The following is a 20986-nucleotide window of genomic DNA, read 5'->3' on the forward strand; positions in this document are numbered from 1 at the left end:
AGCAAGCCGTCAGGCAAGGTTTCACAAAAGCAATGATGTCTAAAACTTGATGGAGGCGGGGAGCTCCCCATGGAATAGACAGTGGGGTAGGGGAGCCAACAACAGACAGGCAGTGGGAGGCTGCCCTCCGAGCACCACCAAGACACAGCCACGCCTCCTGAATCATCTCTACACCAGGGAAAAAATCCTAGGGATAATTGTGTTTCATCAGAGCAGGGTGCCTTCAGGGAGACTTTTTTATTTTATTTAATTTATTTTATTTTATTTTATTTTATTTATTTAATTTTTTTTTGAGATCTATATTTTAAAATAGTCTTTGAAGGGGCAAGATATTTCATTCCACAATCCAAGCAGAGCATCAAATAAAATCATGTACAATAGGGTGAATACTAATGTAATCTGAGGTGCTGTGCTGCTTATAGAGATTTATTAAGAATAACTACCTTGCTTTTTAAGTAAATAGGGGTGAGAAAGCAGTAGAAGATGGTTACTTTGAAAGAGGCATCGGTAAGATTTCCCCGAGAGCAGGAACCTTATTTCTGTTGGCGGGTTACTGTGCACAAGCCCGCTGACTCGCTGAAATATTTTCTCTCCAGTGAAAAGTGTAGCTTAGGAAAGAGAAGACCCCGTGCAGACCTCGCTCACAGCTTCCTGTGAGGACACTAGCGCTTTCTGGTGGCTCCACTTCCTGTCCCCTCCTGCACACACAGCAGAGGGACATGCTCCTGGCCCCTAAGTCAGCACAGTGACTTGCTTTGGGCCATAAACTGTGACTTGTGGTGACAGATGCAACTTCCAGGTGGAAACACTTAAAATCCAGTGCGCAATTCCCCAAGTTCTGCTTCCATGCTTAAGCAAACTCAGAAACATCATGTCAAGACAGAGGTGTCACAGACTGAAGCCAAACAGTGACACACCTTGCACAGGCAACCTCCCCACGAAGTTGTCTGCCTCCTCCTCAGATTTTGCACAAACGAGAAAGAAGCGTTTGTTGTAAGAAGCCACGGGGAATCTGGGACACTCCCTGGCTGATACGCTTGCTTAGAACTTGCAGAGTGTCAGTGCAGGGCCAGGGCCAGGCCCACCTGCATCACCATTACCTCGATGAGTGAGTGACTTATGCTGTGGAAATATTTATAATCAAAAGTTTAGAAAATCTGCAGGGAAAGGTGAGCTTTCTGAATGAAATAAAAAATGTTAGTCACAGATATTTTTCTCCATAATGAGAACAAAAACAAAACAACTGTGTCTTCTTTTGTTATGCAGATAGCAATATTTAGGACCACGAGTGGAAGGGGGTCTTGGGAGTGGAAGGGGGTTTTGGGAGCGGCACCGAGGTTATAGGAACCTATATCCTATATCCTAACCCGAGCCCTAACCCTAACCTTAACCAAAGTTATAGGGACCTGTATCCTATACCCTAACCCTAGCCCTAGCCCTAGCCCTAACCCTAACCCAAATTACAGGAACCTATATCCTACCTATGTCACGAGCACTCCTCTGATGAAATCGAAAAATAAACTCCTGATATCGCCCACAGAGAGCAATTGTTTGCAAGGTGAACATAACACCTTATCATGAATTCAGCCATATAAACTGTGACAATGTGTATTTATTCTGAGACGGTGTATATAATGGCATGGTTTCTGGGAAGGAAAGGGCTGCACACTGTCTCATCGTGTTACAGGCAGGCTCAATCCCTAGATCTTCCCTTGGATTACAAAATATACAGCAGAGGATATCTTTGCTTTCTTTTTCTTGGAGAAAGCTTTGAGGTTTAGCTGACTCAGTCACTTTTTTTTTAGATGTGACCACTTTAAAATACTCAGCTAGCCAACAGACTGATGGGCAAACTTCAAAGGGCATAGTGCTGAAAGGATCAATATCTCTTACAATGGCTCTAAAGAAGCAGATAGCTTCATTTAGGATATAATTGGAATTCCCTTTAAGAGAAAGACGAGGTTAAACTTGAGAAGAAATCAAGCAAGGCCATATTTAACGGCACTGCTTGACATGGTCTTTGCAACTGTAAATGCACAACAACCCCATAGACAATATCTGCTCTGTATTTTAAGACACATGATGCAATGCAGAGATGGTTCCCCTGCCCTTAAATGAGGCAACACTGGACAACATGGGAAAACACAGGATGACATTTTAAGATAACATCTAAAAACAGGGATGATCTCTAAACTAAGACTACAGTTCAAAACTACAGTGTATGCTTAATAATATTTTTATTTGTACATCTATTTGGAAGCATACCCATTTTAGAGAGGCATTATAATATGGAAATTTTACTGTCTGGCTTTCTTCAAAATGTTCATAAAATGAGAACAGCCGAAAAGACTTGAGACTAAAGATTATGTCCCCAGAGCTACAGGGATAAGAAAAATAAAACAACACAAAACCAAAGAAGGCTACAATTCAAGCATTCAGTGCGGTTGGGTGTAGAAAGCCAGGCAGACCTTCACTTGAATGCAGGTCAATACGCGTGGCTATGACTCTCTGGGTAGCTACTTGATTTTCTTCCGGTTTCTTTCCCTGTGAGATGGGGCCCACAGTCTACAGTGTGGGTCACAAAGGATGGCCAGTAGCCAATCCTGCCAGCTTCCTGTTTTTGTAAATAAAGTTTTTTCGAACACAGCCATGCTTATTGTCTGTGGCTGCCTTCTGCTACAACAGAAGAACCTGAAATGTGGCCTATCCACCCTGTAGAGTAAAAGGTTGCCAATCCCTGGTCTATGGGGCTGTTGTATGGACTGGAAATGATTGGCACACGGCAGTTGTTTTCATTAAATCGTTATTCAAGTAAGCAAAAGGTTAAGATCATGCAAACTAGGAAGAATACGTTTCAATTGCCAAATCCTGCAGATCGATGAATCCTTAACCATCTTGGAAGAAGCTCTTGCCCTGAGTGCTTCACTCAGGAGACAGCAAAGAATCTCAGCCTGCACTTTGCTCTACAGAAAAATGACTCAGGATAAATGCAGATTAAAAGGACACTGAGACACCATTTCTCACCTAACAGATTGGCAAAAAAATCTCAAGTTCGACAGCGTGTTCTGTTGGCAAGGCTCTGGGGAAACAACTGCTCTCATCCATTGCTGGCGAGGGGTGCAAACTGCCCAAATTTTAAGGAGAGAAACTTGGCAATGTTTAGCAAAATTCCATAAAAACTTATTCTTTGATTGTACTTGGGAACCTATCCCTTGGATATCTGGCAAAAATACAAGTGTGCACAAGGTTATTCATTTCAAGGTATTTTGGTAAGAGCCAAAGGCTGGGAACTGCCTCAGTGTGCACCCTTGGGATAAATGGCTGACTCCAGGTCCAGAATACTGGGTGGGCTTGATAACTCCAGCTATGCTAGAAGTATGGAAACGATAAAGGACCAGGTGGCCTGCATCAAAGGACAAGAGGTCAACATGAAGTTGCCCCCAATGGCAGAAAGGGAGCGATTTCAGTTTACATGAAACAGAGGGTAGAATGACAAGGTAAACAATGCCACAAACAGACACATTCAGACAAGACAGCGGTTCTACAAGACAGCTGAGCTGGTTTCCATGGAAGCCAGGAAAGTGAAGAGAAACCCAACGAATATGGGAGGGAATCGGGGGACACGATCCCAACACAGAGGCTTGAGATGTGACAACAGAACAGAATGTGTGGTGACCGCAGTAACTGGCCTTATGGTGGTGACCACTTCATGATGTATAAAAATATCGAATCATTATGTTGTACACCTGAAACTAATATACTGTATGTTAATTATAACTCAGTCAAAAAAATTTTTTTAACTTTTTAAAACTGAAAAAATTAAAATGGAATGTGTGGGCTTTAGGAGCACACTGATTCAAACCAGTATCTGTAAGATGACATTTTTGAGATGAACAGGAAATGTACACATTGACTGGGTATTAAATGGTGCTAAGGACTTACTGGTATTTGTATTTGGTACCACTGCGGCATCATGATTCTGAAAGAAAACATCCATTTTTTCAGCGACGTATACTGACTTAAGTAGGGATGAACTGACATGATATCTCAGATTTTCTTTATAATATTTTAGCCCCCTCCCCCCTAAGAATGGACAAAGCAAGTATGGCAAAGTGTCCTTGAAGCTGGGCAACAGATAACTGATGTTCAATTTGTTATTCTCTCCTCTTTGGTTATCGTTGACATTTTTCGGAACACAAAAGAAGAATCAAGAGAAAGATGCTTTGGGGAAAGGTTTCACACACGATGAAGCTGCACATGATATTCCAGCCTTTAAGTTGATCCATGAGATCTGCCCATCCCAAGCCAACCTCCTCCGATAACCTCAAGGACTACCTGTGGGAAGTCACTGGGAGATCAACAGTGACAGTGCTGACAGGATGTAAGTGTACGGAGAGAAATAAATAAACCTTTGAGTCAATTAAAAATGGTACCGGAAATGCTATCACAGTCAGCCTGGTGATGAGCTAGCTGTACTCACTCGCTACTGGATAAATAATGCATTTTAAGGTATTTTATTATCCCTTTTATATGCTCTAAGCACTCTGTCAGCTTGATCAATACACATAAAAACACATTTTCAATACGATGAAAAGAACTAGTCAAAAGCTACCTTTAGAGTAAAAAAAAAAAAATCACTTTTCTCTCTTTCAATAGCTGTATCGACATTGCAAGTTCACTATGAGATGCTAAATGCCCTTTATGCTGCCATTAGGCCTATACTGACCCTACCTCCACATTTTCTGACGTTATAATGAGTATGCTTTTTCTCTTCTGGTGTAGAAATGCTTTTAGCGAAGAGTGACACGATCTCAGCCTTCCACTTTGAGCTAATAAGATTGGACAATTTTAATTATTGCAAAGATATCAATATAAATATAAATTTCTCTGTACTAAACCTGTAGAACTAAATATAACACAGGACATCAGAAAGAGTTTACTCTCTTTTCTGTGATGCTCTAATTCTACAATTTACCTTTCACACTATTTCACAGTTGAAGAAGCATTTTCACATAAATTGCTCCATTTAATCTACATTTTCACTCTGTGTGCAGGCAACAATGTCATAAAGCAAAGGTCTACTTTACAAGGAAATTGAGGCTCAAAAATGATGACTTACTCAAGGGCACAGTCACTGAAGTAATGGTGGCAAGACCACCAATTTATAGTCAATGAACCATTTGGAATAAAATAGGCCATGAGTAACCAAGCCCTGCTTACCTTTCAAAGCCGATCTGTCGGAATGTCTTTTCCCAGGTTGAGCCTGTAACAGAAGGAAGGGATGTAATTAATGCACATCAAGGATTCAGTTTTGCCCTGATTTTGCACAGCCTGGTAGAGATTTGCTTGTACATCTAAGCAGAATGACTGTCTTTCCTCAAAGGCATCCCTCCCCGCCTCCCCAAATGGCCTTTCAGAGACCAGCCCAGGTGAGTGCACACCACCACCACCCCCGCCCCCAGTAACAGAACAGACCAATAAATCATTCTCTAAAAGTCTACATGTGTCCCAAGCAGAAGAATGTGTAATACTCTCCTGTTAAAAATAATGAAATAGTAGCACATTGTAAGTTGCACTCTCCAAAATTCAACTTTTAACTTCACGTGGCATTTGGAAAGCTAGAGGGCACTTTGACATTCCAGTCCATTAGACACCATGGCTTTATCTCCTCAATGTTGAAGCACAGGATTTACATGTATTTTTTAAGCTGAACATTTTAGTCGGAAGTCTCCTGAATGTAAAAACGCTGTTTCCAGTGACACAATTTGACGAATAGTGTATCCAAGTTCACAGAAGAATAGCTGGGTATAAAAATGATTTTCTACAATTTTTCAATGAAATAATTCTTCCCTACATTATAAGCATAGCAATTTTCTGAGCACTTTATGTAAAGAAAAGTGCTCATTTTTATCAAAGACCATGTCAATAAGAAGTCTGCATTCATAAGAGGTAAGGGTTCTGCTAACCCACACTTTGACATTTTCCCGATGCTCAGTCAGTGGCAACAATATCTTGATTTCAGTAACTGTTCAAGTAGACACCACTGCCCGCCCACCCCACCCCCCGGCCCTAAATCCATGAGCTGTGTTATGTACTAGTTGCGTTAATAATCACAGCAGATAATCACTACCCTTCTGTACAGTTTAGTCTTGCAAACAGGAAGTGGTGAATTCAGCACTGGGTCTCCAGAGGCAGTTAAAAGCCACCCTGCTTCTGTTCCTCAAGTCACAATAAGCCAGGATGGCACTTATGTTTCTATCTTGAGAACTCTGCCTCCAGTGCTTTATTCTCAGGTGGACAATCAGTGCCTCCTAGGCATTAGATAGACTTTCTGGAAAGACAGGAGATTATACAAAGTAGTTTCCTGGGCCCTCTCTGAGGACTAAGCTAGTCCCAAGGGAGCATGAATGTGGTGATTTCACTAAGGGACTTGGGTTCATACTACTCGGTTATGATGGAGCGTTTTAAATAATTGCTATAAATAATGTAGGACTAAATTTGGGATCAGAATTACACACACATGCGTACACACATAAATTTAAACCAGATCAGGTTTATCTCCTCGGACGAAGTTACTCTTGCCCAGTTGAATTCCAATAGGCTTTGCTAAGTAGGAGGAAAAGACCTGGAATTTTAGTTAAGCAGCCCAGGAATTTCTGATGGCCCCTGAACCAGGGGAGTGGGCCCCATATGAATGTCATCTGTCCTCTGAGTCACATGCAAAACAATGGAGAATCCCCATCTCAGGAATTCTTGAACGACAGTTATCCTGCCCCTGAATACTAGCAATTAAGACACTGCCCAAGAATATATAACCTGAATCAGAAACCACGCTGAGCTCCAGGACAGCTGGCAACAGTCTGGCCCAAAGTCAGACGTGGGAGAGATTAAGAGCCTCACGCCAAGTGAGAAGCAGACAGTCTGTGCTCGGACCCAGTGGGGAGGGTCGGGGTGGGGGCAGGGATGGGGAGGCATTTAGACGCTACTCTTCTTGACTTCTCTTGCTTTCATTGAGAAACAAAGCACCTTTTAACTTTTTCCACATTTCCATTTTTTCCCCCAGATCTTCTCAGCGCATTCTAAAATTGATTTTTTAAATAGACTCCATTTATTATCAAGGTAAAATAAAAATAAATGATTTTGCTATACTGCACCATTCAGGCTCTTAAAACACAGAACTTTAATTAAGAAATAGGTTCCATTTTCATATTTCTGAGAAAAATGAACTTATTCAAAAAGGGCAGAACAGGGCTTCCCTGGTGGCGCAGCGGTTGAGAATCTGCCTGCCAATGCAAGGAACACGGGTTCGAGCCCTGGTCTGGGAAGATCCCACATGCCGCGGAGCAAATGGGCCCGTGAGCCACAATTACTGAGCCTGCGCGTCTGGAGCCTGTGCTCCGCAACAAGAGAGGCCGGGACAGTGAAAGGCCCGCGCACCGCGATGAAGAGTGGCCCCCGCTTGCCGCAACTAGAGAAAGCCCTCGCACAGAAACGAAGACCCAACACAGCCAAAAATAAATAAATAAATAAATAAATAAATAAATTTTAAAAAAAATTAAAATTAAAAAAAAAAAAGGGCAGAACAAGGTAAAAGTTTTGGGGTCAAGACTTCCAGTACTCCTTAAAATAAATATTATTAACCCACTCAACCAAGCACAGTGGAGATGGGGGAACACAACTTCCTTCCTGTCACTAGAAGTCAATTTAATTAGTAATTTGAGCATCTTACATACCATAGGTGCATCACTGTTTGCTGGTGATCCTCTACTAAACATCTTAATACATTAGGTATGGGACTGAATATATTAAAATATGGTTTCTGCCCTCGAATACCACATACTCTAGAGGTTTGGGTTTTTGTGTCTTTTGTGAGCACTTAGTCATGGGGAAAGGAGAAACACAATAAATGGAACAGACATATCCAGATCCTTTGGCACCAAGAATATTTTTGACAGTCCGTTATTCAGTTGCTGGGGAATTCTTTTACAGCCATTCACCATGTTTTACATGGTAAAGTAATATTATTCTCCCGTGCCAGAGCAGTCCAACACAGAGAGAAAAGTATAGAAAACAAAGTTGCTGGCAGACTTCCTTGATTCAACACTTTTTAAATGAGATTTATAATATGAAGTCTAGAACATGTTACAGTCTTCAGGTGAAAGCAAAGGACAGCAACAACGAAAAGAAGAGAAATGTATAGCATAGAGAAATGGATACAATTCACTAGAGGGGTTGTTCCTTTCCAATGTTAGATGAAGTAGTTAGAAATAATGCATTGCATTCTTCACTTTAAAAAATTAGTTACCAAAGGGGGAAGGGGAGGGGAGGGATAAATTAGAAGTTTGGGGTTAACATATACACACTGCTATGTATACAATAGATAATCAACAAGGTCCCACTGTATAGCACCATGAACTCTACTCAGTATTCTGTAATAACCTATATGGGAAAAGAACCTGAAAAAGAATGGATATATGTATATGTATAACCGAATCACTTTGCTGTACACCTGAGACTAACACAACATTGTAAATCAACTATACTCCAATATAAAATAAATTTAAATCTAAAATTAATTAATTAATTAATTTAATTAAATAAGAATTTCCCTTGACAGCATTGGCATCTCAATGAAGAGCTGACATCTGGAGCAGAGGGAGGGTAACTGAGTCCAAAAGCTGTTAACAAACCCTGGGCTAAATGTCACTCCGTCCACAGGGCAAGTTCCAGTGTCTCATCCATGTATGTCTCAGGTGACAAAATATCCCTTAACATCCTTCAGCACTAACACTCCAAGTGGGAACTGCCGTGCCCAGAAGTAGGGCATCTACTCCTGGAACGAATCGAATCCACTGACAGCTACTCCTTCACAAGGTGAACCAGGCTCTGTGCATCCATCTTCCCTCTCCTCCTTCTTCCATCCCACGTTCCTGCTGGCCTCAGCAGCTTCTAAGTTCCCGTCTTTCCGCAACAGAAAGCAGTTTTGGAGACCTCCTTTCTTTGGGAACTACTTTGCCCCGGCCAATAAGCTGCTTCTGCAGGCCCCAAGGCATCCTACCTCCCACCCTGGCCATGGGGGCAGGGGATCTGGGCATCCTCGCAGCACCTGTCTCCTGGTCACAGGGGACCAGATGTGCATGTGATGGGCTAGGTCAAGCCAAAGTGGAACCTTCCCCAGGCAGGTAAGAAGCTCTTTTCCTCACCTGTCGGAGAACCAAGGTCATGTGAGCCCAGCCCTGACAATGTTCCCAATATGATGGCCACAGAGAGAACGCTGTGTAAGAGGAAAAAAGGGGTCCGGAGCAGAGGGAAGCCAGGAAAGAGGAGAGGGGGCTGCTGATGGCATCCCAGGGTCTGTTCCCAGCAGGTCTTGGTGTCCCCACCTTCCTGCCACTCCTGTTACAAGAGAGGAAAACCTGTGTTGTTTCCTCCAGTGCTAAGTCTAGTTTCAAGTCTGACATTTGTATCTCGAAGACCACCACATATGAACAAGAAAAATAAGATTTTAACAACGCCTTGAGCACCAAAATTTTAGGTGGGAATAAAAATATTTTTAAGAAATTCCAGCCTTTTAAAACCATATTTTAAATTAAGAGAATGGACATTCTCCCCCAAATTAACATAGCAATAGAAACATGTAAGCCAAGACAGGGAAGGAACCTAAGTGTCCATCCACAGGTGAATGGATAAAGAACATGTGAGATAGACAGATAGATAGGTAGATAGATAGATACACAATGTAATATATATGTGTATATATATATACAATGTAATATTACTCGGCCATAAAAAAAACATAATAATGCCATTTGCAGCAACATGGATGGACCTAGAGATTATCATACTAAGTGAAGTAAATCAGAAAAAGACAAATACAATATATCACTTATATGTGGAATTGAAAAAATGATACAAATGAATTTATTTACACAACAAATAGATCCACAGACACAGAAAACAAACTCATGGCTACCAGGGGGGAAGGGGGGCAGGCAAGGGATAAATTGCAAGATTGGGATTGACATATACACACTACTATATATAGAATAGATAATCAACAATGTTCTACTGTATAGCACAGGGAACTATATTCAATATCTTGTAATAACCTATAATGGCAAAGAATCTGAAAAAGAATGCATACACATATATATGTATGTATAACTGAGTCACTTTGCTGTACACCTGAAACTAACACAACATTGTAAATCAACTGTAATTCAATTAAACAAACCGGGTTACACTCACCCCCTTACCAGGTGCCCACTTATACATATCAGCTAATTTAATCCATGAGGTCAGTACTATATTACCCCTCTTTCGGGTGATAAGCTGAGGGGTGGGGGATTCAGGACTGCAGACCCAGCGCTTTATTTAACTCCCTCCCTCACTGCTCTGTCCTGCATGGGGGTCCTGTCCTTGTCTCTCCTTCCTTCTTCCTTTTCCTCCTTCCTATCATTTGTCTCTTGCCCCGATCTGGTTATAATATAGATTCAAAATATTTCATTTTTAGCTCCACAAAGTTTTGTGTGTCTGGTTATTAACTTAAGAAGCACAAAGTGCCTACAGCAGACGTGCTGTGTCATCAAACCCCTCCTCTGGAACCCGTGAGCTTCTACTGCGGTAATTTTGTTAAACACTCAGTACACCCGGCAGGAGCTCCGTCTGTACAAATACACGTAGATATGTACCTGGTACATGATGGAGCAGGGCTGATTATTTTTTATTTCATCTAATTTTTCTTTAGTCGCGGTTTAAAACCACAGGGCTTTGACTGTTACTTGAAACCAGCCATCTGAGTTCTCCCAGCCCGACTCTGGTTGTCTGTATTTTTTTAGACAAATTACTCTGGGGTCTTTATAACACCAAGGGGTTTTCCACAGCTCCCATTCAGTTTGTGATTTCATTTTTTCATAAACGTTATTGAACATGCAAAAATCTCTATCTTGGTGTTGCAAATTGGTTACTCACTTTGTTATGTTTCCTCACTGATTACTTTTATCAATAATTTTAAAATCAATTTATTGCTCAATTTCTAACACAAAAATGCAACTATAAGTTTCATAATGCAGTTGGAAAACTGGTGGTCAAATGAGGCACAGATTTTTCTCCTAATTGAACAGTTTTACACCAAGTGTGTCCCAGACATTGACAGCCACTTGAACTCGGACCTGCACCTCTGCTTTTTCCAAAATAATTAGCAGAAAAGGACTAATAATACATTGGAGTGGTAGATTTTTGCCAGCATATTCCTATAAAAATGGCAGCATTTTCATATATCATAGGGGCTGCCAGGCAGCTGAACATGGGACCTGGCACAGAAACTGGTGATGAAACACTGAAATACCAGGAAATGTTACCACTTATGAGCTTTCTGGTAGAAGCTTCATTGACATTATTTTTAACTGTTTAAAGGAAAAGATTTTCCTACCCAATCGAAGAGTCAAGATTTTACCACACATTGAATGTTGGACAGAATGTGAAATTCTAAGAGGAAAATAGACTTCTCAATTGACTAGTAGTGATATTTTACTTTGCAAATGTTAAGATGCTCTTGTGTTGAATTGTACCTGAACTCCATCAAACCCCAGGAATGGCTGCTCTAATGGGTGATGTGTATCCAAGCAATGCAATTCTCCCAGACAAGGAGCAATTTCAGCATTTTGGGTGAAATGGTGAGATCTGCAAAATTCTCTGAGTCCTAATTCCCAGGTGATATTTATCATTAGTGAGTTAAAAGTAACTGTAAAAGATAAGGATAAGGAAAAAAATCTTTACCATCCCTTAATACTTCTTATATTAAAAGACCTATACAGGTATATTTTTTAAAGCATCATTTTCGCCTCTACCTAATACTCTTGTTTTGTTATGTCCATTATCCCCTGCTCTGATCATCAGTATCCAGATGACATTGCTTTAATCACGTAATAATATATAACGTAACTCTTTCTGTGCCAATAAATATGGACCTGTAATCATTTTAATGCACAGAGTATTACATAATTTAATAAAATGCAAGTTCCTTATCAATTGCTGGTGCTATACAAATTATACCTACATTTTTGCTATTACGTATAGCAACATTTTTTTTTTTTTTAATTTATTTATTTATTTTTTATTTTTGGCTGTGTTGGGTCTTCGTTTCTGTGCGAGGGCTTCCTCTAGTTGCGGCGAGCGGGGACCACTCTTCATCGCGGTGCGCGGGCCTCTCACTATCGTGGCCTCTCTTGTTGCGGAGCACAGGCTCCAGACGCACAGGCTCAGTAGTTGTGGCTCACGGGCCTAGTTGCTCCGTGGCATGTGGGATCTTCCCAGACCAGGGCTCGAACCCGTGTTCCCTGCATTGGCAGGCGGATTCTCAACCACTGCGCCACCAGGGAAACCCCGTATAGCAACATTTTGAACACCTTTTACATATATCTTTTAACACTTATTCAGTTATTACTTTAAGATAAATTCCTCAAAGTAGAACTATTGTATTGTGATACATCACATGCAAAATTATGATATAAAAATTTTTACCCTCAAATTTTATTCAAATACATATACTTGATTGAATTCAATTTTATGAATCTTTTTATCTTTTATAAGACATTTTATTTGAACTTATATTTTCATAATTAAGAATGAAATTAAACAAATGTTCTTAGGTTTGTATGCAATTTTAGTATTTTCTTTTCTGAATTGTCTATTCATGTTCATTGCCCATTTGTCTGTTAGATGTTTGTCTTTGTCCTATTGATTTGTTAGAACACTTTATATATTAGGGCTAATAATCTCAAATGTGGCATGTCTGCAACAAATACACTTGCCCTTTGCATTAAAAAGTTCATAATTAAATTTCAAAATTTAATCATGTATTTCCCTGAATAGAACTGATGAATGTTTACATTATTAATTGATTTCTATCATTTTAGCTTTTCAGTTTTTTAATTTACATATTTGTCTTCCCAATAGGTGAGAACAAATATTAAATTGTTTCTTTGATCTTCATGAATCCTTTAATATCCATATATCTGAACTCTAGGAGGTCTTAAATGAGCATAACGCATGCTTTGTGCTATTATCTGAGTTGACTAGTCAGTCTGAAAAATACCCATGACCAGTATTCACTCTTTGTAAAGACTAGGACAAGCCTCTCCACAAATCTTCAAGCCTGTTCACAACTATGCAACACTCTCTTCTATGAGTGGAGGATGCAACAACATCCTAAAAGATTTTGAAAACTTACTTTCAAATTACTCTAAAATGAAATGTAAATCCTAAATAATTAACCCCCTCATCAAATAATGGATTTCTAAACATAATTATTGGCTATAGCATTTCTGGTTGAAGATTAGATCTGATTGGCAGTCAGTGATGCTTCTCCCACCAACATCCCACTATAATAGCTACGGACACACTGGAAGAGAGAAACACACACACACAGAGTAAATCTATTTTCCAGAATCTCAGAGAAACTTGCACACGTAGGTTAGTTAACTGAACTGAATAGTGAAACTCAACTTGTAGGGTTCTATGTGTATGTCTCCCATGGAAATCAAAGCAGCCTTAAAGGAGATAAAAGTATGTTTTATTCTCTCCCCAGTGTATTAGCCCCAGTTCAGAAACACAAAGTCCATACAAACCAGAAAGTGGGCAACTGCATCTTCTCTGACAAGGATGCATCTTTCTTTTGCTCCCAACACCATCACCCTCATCATCAATATCATCATCATCACCATCATCACCATCATCACCATCACCATCATCATCATCACCACCATCATCATCACCATCACCATCATCATCACCATCATCATCACCATCACCATCATCATCATCACCATCATCACCATCACCATCATCATCACCATCATCATCACCATCACCATAATCATCACCATCATCATCATCACCATCACCATCATCACCATCACTATCATCACCATCATCACCATCACCATCATCACCATCATCATCACCATCATCATCATCACCATCACCACCATCATCACCACCATCATCATCGCCATCATCATCATCATTCCCACCTTCCCCTGCCCTCCTGCCTTCAACACCTTTCCACCCCCAGTCCAAGAGTTTGTGTGTGTATTTATGTTTGCCTAAGCATGCAAGTATATTTGTGTTTGTGTTTGGACGTGTGTGGGGTGGGATGGGTGTGTGGAGAGTGATGGGCAGGGAAGAAGGGAACCACCTCTCCGTGGCCCAGTGTCTTTTGGGGACACATAGTCCTCATCAGTTATAGGAAAAATTATAGGAATAGTTGGGGTCTGAAAATCCCTGGGAACTACCCATCTTGAGTGCCAGAAATGGACTAAATACACAATAATTAGAAAATGTTTATATACACTGTTTATATACAGTGGAATAGTATGTGACACTAAAATTAGATTTTTGATAAAAAGCAATGAGCTAACTGAGATTCCATCCTGCTCATTCTTATATGATCTTCATGATATGGTTGGAGATAGAAATTTAATGAGGTAAAGACCTATAGGAAAATCACTGAATAAGTGGGGAATCACCAGAAAGTGTTCAAATCAGCAGTCTGCAGTCCACCTAGGGTGGTGCTCAGCTTTGGGGATACAGGTGGGGCACAGTGTCTGACAGCTCACAAACGGCCCCTTAGATGGCCCCATTTTTAGCAGGAGACCAAGTCAGAGCCTGTCCCTAATGAGGGTGTTATGTCACCACTTCTTCATAAGCTAATGTGTAACGCACGTGTACTTATTTTCTAGGCCTCAAATATAAAATTTTACATTTCAGAGTCGATGATACACAACTTTTATCCTTTCTTAAGCTAGCTTGTGATTTCACATACTTCAAATAGATGACACCACTGGTGCTAACTTTCCTCTATTTCAGGGTGTCAGTTTTCTCTGAAAACCAAAAATGAAGCACCCCAAATTTCAGCAGGACAGATGGCAAGAACTCAGCTTTTGCAGCAAAATTAACTTTGGCCCTGACCCCCTACCCCACGACTTGTCATGCCCAGCTATGATGTCATGATGTGTGATGTCACGACGGCCAGCTCCAGGTCTGCAGCTTAGTTGAGGCATCTCTGAAATGAGGATTGAAGCTGTCTTCACACAAATACAACGAGGACATGTATTCAGAGCATCTGCACAGTGTCCGGCACAAACTAGGTGCTATATACTGGTAGCCGCTGCTGATATAAGGCCCCCAACCAGCTTCTCAACCAGCGCTTTACACGAACAAGGCTGCGCCTAGGAGCTGAGAGCATCAACTGTGCAGGATACCACAGCCGATTTCCCCTCTCCGTCCCTCGTCCCTACACACTCACACTCACACACTCAGACACATGCACACACTACAAGGTACAGGAATAAACTTTAGCATCTTTTCTCTTTTTAATTTGGAGCATCATTATATCTTGTACTTTGTTTCAGTTAATCCATGTTGCGTTATATGCTTTTCCGTTTAGTGTATATTTGCCAAAACCCTCCTAAAATTATCTTAGGGGAAGGGCATAGATGCATATTTAGGTTAAACCCATAACTAATTTCATTTAAACTAAGTCCTTCAGAAAGAGCTTCACGAGCTTATAAACGTATTCAGATTGGTGTTTATGAGGTTGTCCCTTAAAAATACACACAAGAACGTGAAACGCACGTCGGGGACCCTGTCATTTCTGCAGAAGCTGAAAGAGCAGCATCCTCACGCAGAGGCCCCCCCCCCCCACACACACACACAGGGAGGGCAGCAATGATGAAACGCAAGGTTGGCCAACGAGGTGTCTTAACAAACAACTGTCTTTTCTCCAAGAAAAATGTAGTTACATTCTTTTGAGAGGAGGAAGAAAACCAATTTGGTTTTCTCACTGGCCATTATCTCTAGCACTTGGGCCAGTATTTCGGTGGAGGAGGCCCTGTCTCCTGGGATGAGGGCTTCACTTTGGTGCTTCTTCGGGCATCTATCACGGCATCACGGTTCCTTGCCCGGGCTGTGGCTTCCTTTACACTAACTACAAATTCCCGTCGCCAGAGGTATGCGCCTTGTTTTTCCTGAGGTTTTATTGGAAACAACCAAGTCCCTGTGCAGTCTAACAGCAAAGCCCTCACCCACACCCTGCTTCCGAGGAAGAACAAATAAAAATGTCATTGCTGAGTTCACTGTGCAGCCTCGGGCACGGGGACCGCAGGCCTGCATCCGTCCCCGGGTCACACACAGCGGAGAAGGCAGGCCGCACACTTCCTGGACGTCTCATCTGAGCATCCTCCGTTGGCTCCCAAGACAGGGTCACGTTTCCCAGTATTGTTATCGCATTCACCTTCAACCCTCTCAGAAGTCAGGATTTTCTTTTCTCTTCTTTACTTTTTTGGACCGAGACTCTTTGAAGCTTGAGTTCTTGGCCCCAAAAAGCATCTGTGGGGGACTTTGCTCTCCACACAGAATCCTGAATTTGGTCAGACAGGGAGACTTATGGGGGAGTTTCCAGGCCGCAGATGGTGGGAGGGGGTGGTCCCCTCGCTCCCCCCAGGCCATGGAGAGAGGCTGACGTAACAGTTCTGGGAGAGCCAAGCCTTTTCTCCAGAATCATGCTTTTTACTGATAAATACTGTGAACATTACAGGCACATACAAGAATATCTGACTAATCTTCTGGCACAGAGCAGAATCCCTGAGCTTGAAATCTGAAGCAGTTGAAAAGCCATCAATACGCTTTTAAAGATGCAGCAAATACCAGACTTAAAAAGTTGCTCTCTATATAGTATTTTCAAATGTGAAGTATTTAGTGGCACCTGACATGAAGAGTAAAGCTTTCTTGGACACACGACAGAATTCCCCTCTCGCTGTGCTTTTCCAGGAGTCCAGGCGGATGCTGTATGTTGCAGACAGAAGCTTTCCTGGGTGCTGATAACTCTAGCAGACAGGCTTCCTTCACTTTATTGTATCTTCTCTCTGCTTTAGGTCAAATTGTAGATATAAAAACTGCATTTTTAGGAGAATAAAATGTCTCTGATGAGGGCAGGCGACCAATTCCCCTGAAGAACTTAGACGTGGATTAACGTATTATATTTGGTCTGGGGGAGTCAGACGTTCAGAAGCCCCTCCTTATTCACAATGCCCTACCTTCTCGCGGAGGCTCGGTCCCTAAAGCAGCCCCTGAGAGGTGACCTCCCTCGGGAGGGAGTGGGGCTCTAACACAGATGGTTAGGAAAGGGAACAGGATCCCCCCAGGCCTTGGGCTTTGAGACAAACATTAGTGTTTCCATTCGACAGAAAGGGAGAGGAGGACTTGCAAGTAAAACGCAAAGTCTACAAAGCAGAGGAGGATGGTGAGTTCTGGTTCAGGGGTGCAGGGTGACAAACGCCAAGTTGTCAGAGCACGAGGTCACAGACAGCAACCTTACAGAAACAGAAGCAGAGGCCCAGGCTGCTGGGCAGCGGCCGCGTGGAATGTCACTGCCCGTGAAGTCTCGGGGAATGAGATGGACACACCCACTTAGTCCCCTGTGTCCTGATTCCTCTGCCTCACATGTCCTCCTCACTCCCCTTGGGAGGGGAAGGAGTCAGAGTTCTAGTTTTTCAATCCCGAGTTCTTAAACCATGCCTGGGGCCAAACGCTATACATAAACAATGAAAAGGGGGTATTGTAAATGAACAAATGTGATGAACACGGAGCAGGTGATTTAGTCAGTGATTCAGTCAGTGGATGGTCTCAACGCCATCACATCCTGGTGCACGGAGCCGGCGTGACAACAGCCAAGAGATCCCCTTGTTTCTTAGTGACCTTAAGAGATTTGGGGCCACCGTCTTATGGGGGCATCTGCATCACACAGGCCAGAACGTCTCTTCCCGGGGTTGTAGTTCAAAGTGGAGGAAACAGCCGGGAAGCATTTGGGATTCAAGGCGATACAAGTCTGGTCCCGACGTCTCAGGGCTAAACGTGGCCCCTTCCTATCTGCGCGAAACTTACAGCACTTCACCTTCATCCCTGCTTAATGGTTTAATTTGGATGCATTAACGGAAAGAGAGGAAAAAAAAGTCTGGGTTTGTCTTTGTGCTGACTCAAAAAGATTTACAGAACTTTGCTGAGGCTTTGGCTAACTGCGGCCTCCCAACTGCTGCTGAAAAGGTACCCATGCATCGGGCTTTATGTAAACACTCCCAGCATTAACCACAGCTACAGCGTAAGGCAGAGCCGCAGAAAATATTCTTGTTTATGTGATAAGCTGGAGCATCTCACCTGAGCGCCCCACTGAAATGTGGAGCTCCACAGAAGAAACCAGAAAACGGTGTGATAGGGACTGGGAACGCTCACAGGTAATGCTGGCGCCCTCGTCGGTGTGATGGGGACACCCCCCCCATCCTGTCTCCACTGAAGTGATTCCCAAATGGCACAGAATCGCCCCAGATGCAAAGAAATTCTGAGTGATTTTGACCAGATTCCTACACCGTTTCCTGTACCTTCAAGGAAGACTGGAAAGTTCGAACAAAAGAAGGGACAGCTCTTCCTGAATGCTCACTGTGAACCATCACTTTGCATTTCAGAAGTTTCACATTTGGGGACCATTTCAAACAAGACACAGGCAAGGAATGGGGCCCACACATCGCATCTTACCTTTGAGGGTCCGGGAAGAAGAGGGTCCTTGGCAGGTTAGGAGAGGTGAGGGCCCCTACCCCTCTCTTGGCCCGGTTTGCAACCAGCCCTCAGAATAGAAGCGGCTGCTGTTCCCGCCCACAGATTATTTTATTGAAGTGTAGTTGATTTACAATATCGTGTTAGTTTCAGGTGTACAGCACAGTGATTCAGTTTTATATGCATATATATATGTATTGTTTTTCAGATTCTTTTCCCTTATAGGTTATTACAAAATACAGAGTATAGTTCCCAGTGCTACACTGTAGGTCCTTGTTGGTTATCTATTTTATATACCGCCCACAGATTTTTAAAGCTCTTCTTTGGATTTTAATGGAATTGGACACAATTTGGTGAATGGATGGAGCGTTAAGAGTGTATACGTTTGCCAAGAGGAGATCTCGGGTTTACAAGTTCCTGTGGGTTCTTAGCTGGGGGCAAAGGAGGCCCTGGTGGTGCTGGTCGAGTGTCTGCCCGTGACATTGTTATGGGTGGGTCCACATCATCTGATCACCTCTGCTTTTTGAGGTTCTCTCTATACTCGGACAACAATAAAGTTATAACTCTCAAATCATTTTTAGAAAACAAATATCTAGGGAGCGATTAAAGATAAGATTTTTATCTAATTCTCTTAGAAACAGCAGTTAAGTTCAAAGAAAGAGGTGTTGGCTATCCCTATAGGGAATCTCCCTCCTGTTGTTTGCCCAAAAGCCCCATAGTGGGACACCAGAGATGTTTTGCTGGATTTTTCTCAACCCTTTTAGTTTAAAATAAAGAAAGACTATCTTATTTTAAATTATAGAACTTCATATTCACTACTCTAGACTTCAGTCTTAAGATTAGGAACTCTGGGATGTAACAGAACTAAATACTAGTTGCTTGTGATTTGTAGGCTCTGACGTGTAGATCTCAACACGTAGAATTATAGTTCTACTCTCCCTCTTCCCTATTTTTCTGTCATTTAACTATTAAACATATATCTATCTATCATTTTAATAGGTTCTAGAATGTAATACCTGCAAAGGATTTTTCCTTACTACACAACTAATGTACATTCATCTGAATCATGAGTAATCCCACCATCCAGAAACTAATCACTGTTAATCCACTGGTAAATATCCTTTGGGACTTCTTTTTGTTCTGAGTGGCGGGGCCTGGGAAATCACACACATTGTTATGGAATGGACTTCCTTTCTTAACTTCATGCAGTAAAATGTGTCTTATCAACGTATTCTCTTAAGCAGCACAATTCTGGGTGGTCACCAAGCTTTCCAGTGTAGGGATGCACGCTGATTCATGAGCCAGTTCTTCCAGATTGGACGCTTAGGCTGTGTGTGGCTACCCCTTTGCAAACGCTAAGATATCTCCTTAAATAAAGAAGTAGCAAGATGATGGACATGTTTATGTCTTTCAAGACTTATAACTAGAAATGTCCTACAAAAACCACATTAATTTACAAGTTGAACCTTATGAAATTGACGACAGTTGACCATTTTTGCCTATAAAAACCATTTCAAAGCACTCAACATACCATAAGCATAACTTTTTAAAAGAATCTTAATAACCGCACTTCATTACTTTATTCAGCGTTTGGGAAATGTGGACGGAGCAGCTACTACAGCTGAGTGTTATTTCAGGCCCTGAATATAAACCCGGAAGCACAGCGTCCAGCGTCTGTGCCTGTCAGCAGTTTACGATCTAGAGCTGAAGAGAAGCAACAAAGACAGCGAAGTGATTAAAAATTACAGCGAGTTTTAAGAGGTAAAAGAAAGGAAGAGACTGCGTTAAATTGGGAGGTGGGGGGGGGGGTCACATGGAGTCACAGTCAACTGCCCGTGAAGCTTTCAACCCACGTTTATGTGGAAGGAGATTCCAGTCCCAGGACTCGTTACTTTCCTATCACTTTTGAGGACAGAGTTGGCAGTATGTCCTAATGGGAAGTGATTCATTTAAAACGGTACACCATTGTAAAGCAATTATACTCCAATAAAGATGTTAAAATAAATAAATAAATAAAACGGTACCTTAGAAACTTCCTCTTCCACACATTAGCCCGAGTTGGTCTCCTTGGAGACACCTGGGAAGTCTCTGAAGAGGCACCAGATTCCAGTCACTTTCAGAGCAAGAAAAGCAAGGTTCTGCCAGGTGACTTGGTGCTGTGAGCTGGCATTGGCCCTCCAGCAGTTTTCAGGAGTTAAAAATGACGCTTGCTTTCTTTTAGCATGAGGGCCTCGCCTTCCTTTCTGTCGGAGTGGTTTTAGGATCAGACTTCCGAAATTGCAATGTCTCGATTCCTTTTTCTTTTTTTTTTAAGTAGTGCAAACTTTACAGCTCATAAACCTTCATTGGATTTATAAAGGTAGAGCTTGCTTTGGAATGT

At 41.9% G+C, this 20986-nt stretch overlaps 1 protein-coding gene across 1 annotated transcript in view; it reads right to left on the bottom strand.

Annotated features, from left to right (window-relative positions):
- Positions 1–20986, bottom strand: part of PIEZO2 (piezo type mechanosensitive ion channel component 2) — a 350107-nt gene that overhangs the window by 174198 nt on the left and 154923 nt on the right. Inside the window, exon 4 of the mRNA XM_061169133.1 lies at positions 5221–5263. Coding sequence (XP_061025116.1) covers positions 5221–5263 — 43 coding nt within the window. The remainder of the gene's footprint in view (positions 1–5220; positions 5264–20986) is intronic.

The sequence above is a fragment of the Eubalaena glacialis genome, chromosome 15 (assembly GCF_028564815.1).
Source record: "Eubalaena glacialis isolate mEubGla1 chromosome 15, mEubGla1.1.hap2.+ XY, whole genome shotgun sequence".
Classification (NCBI taxonomy): domain Eukaryota; kingdom Metazoa; phylum Chordata; class Mammalia; order Artiodactyla; family Balaenidae; genus Eubalaena; species Eubalaena glacialis.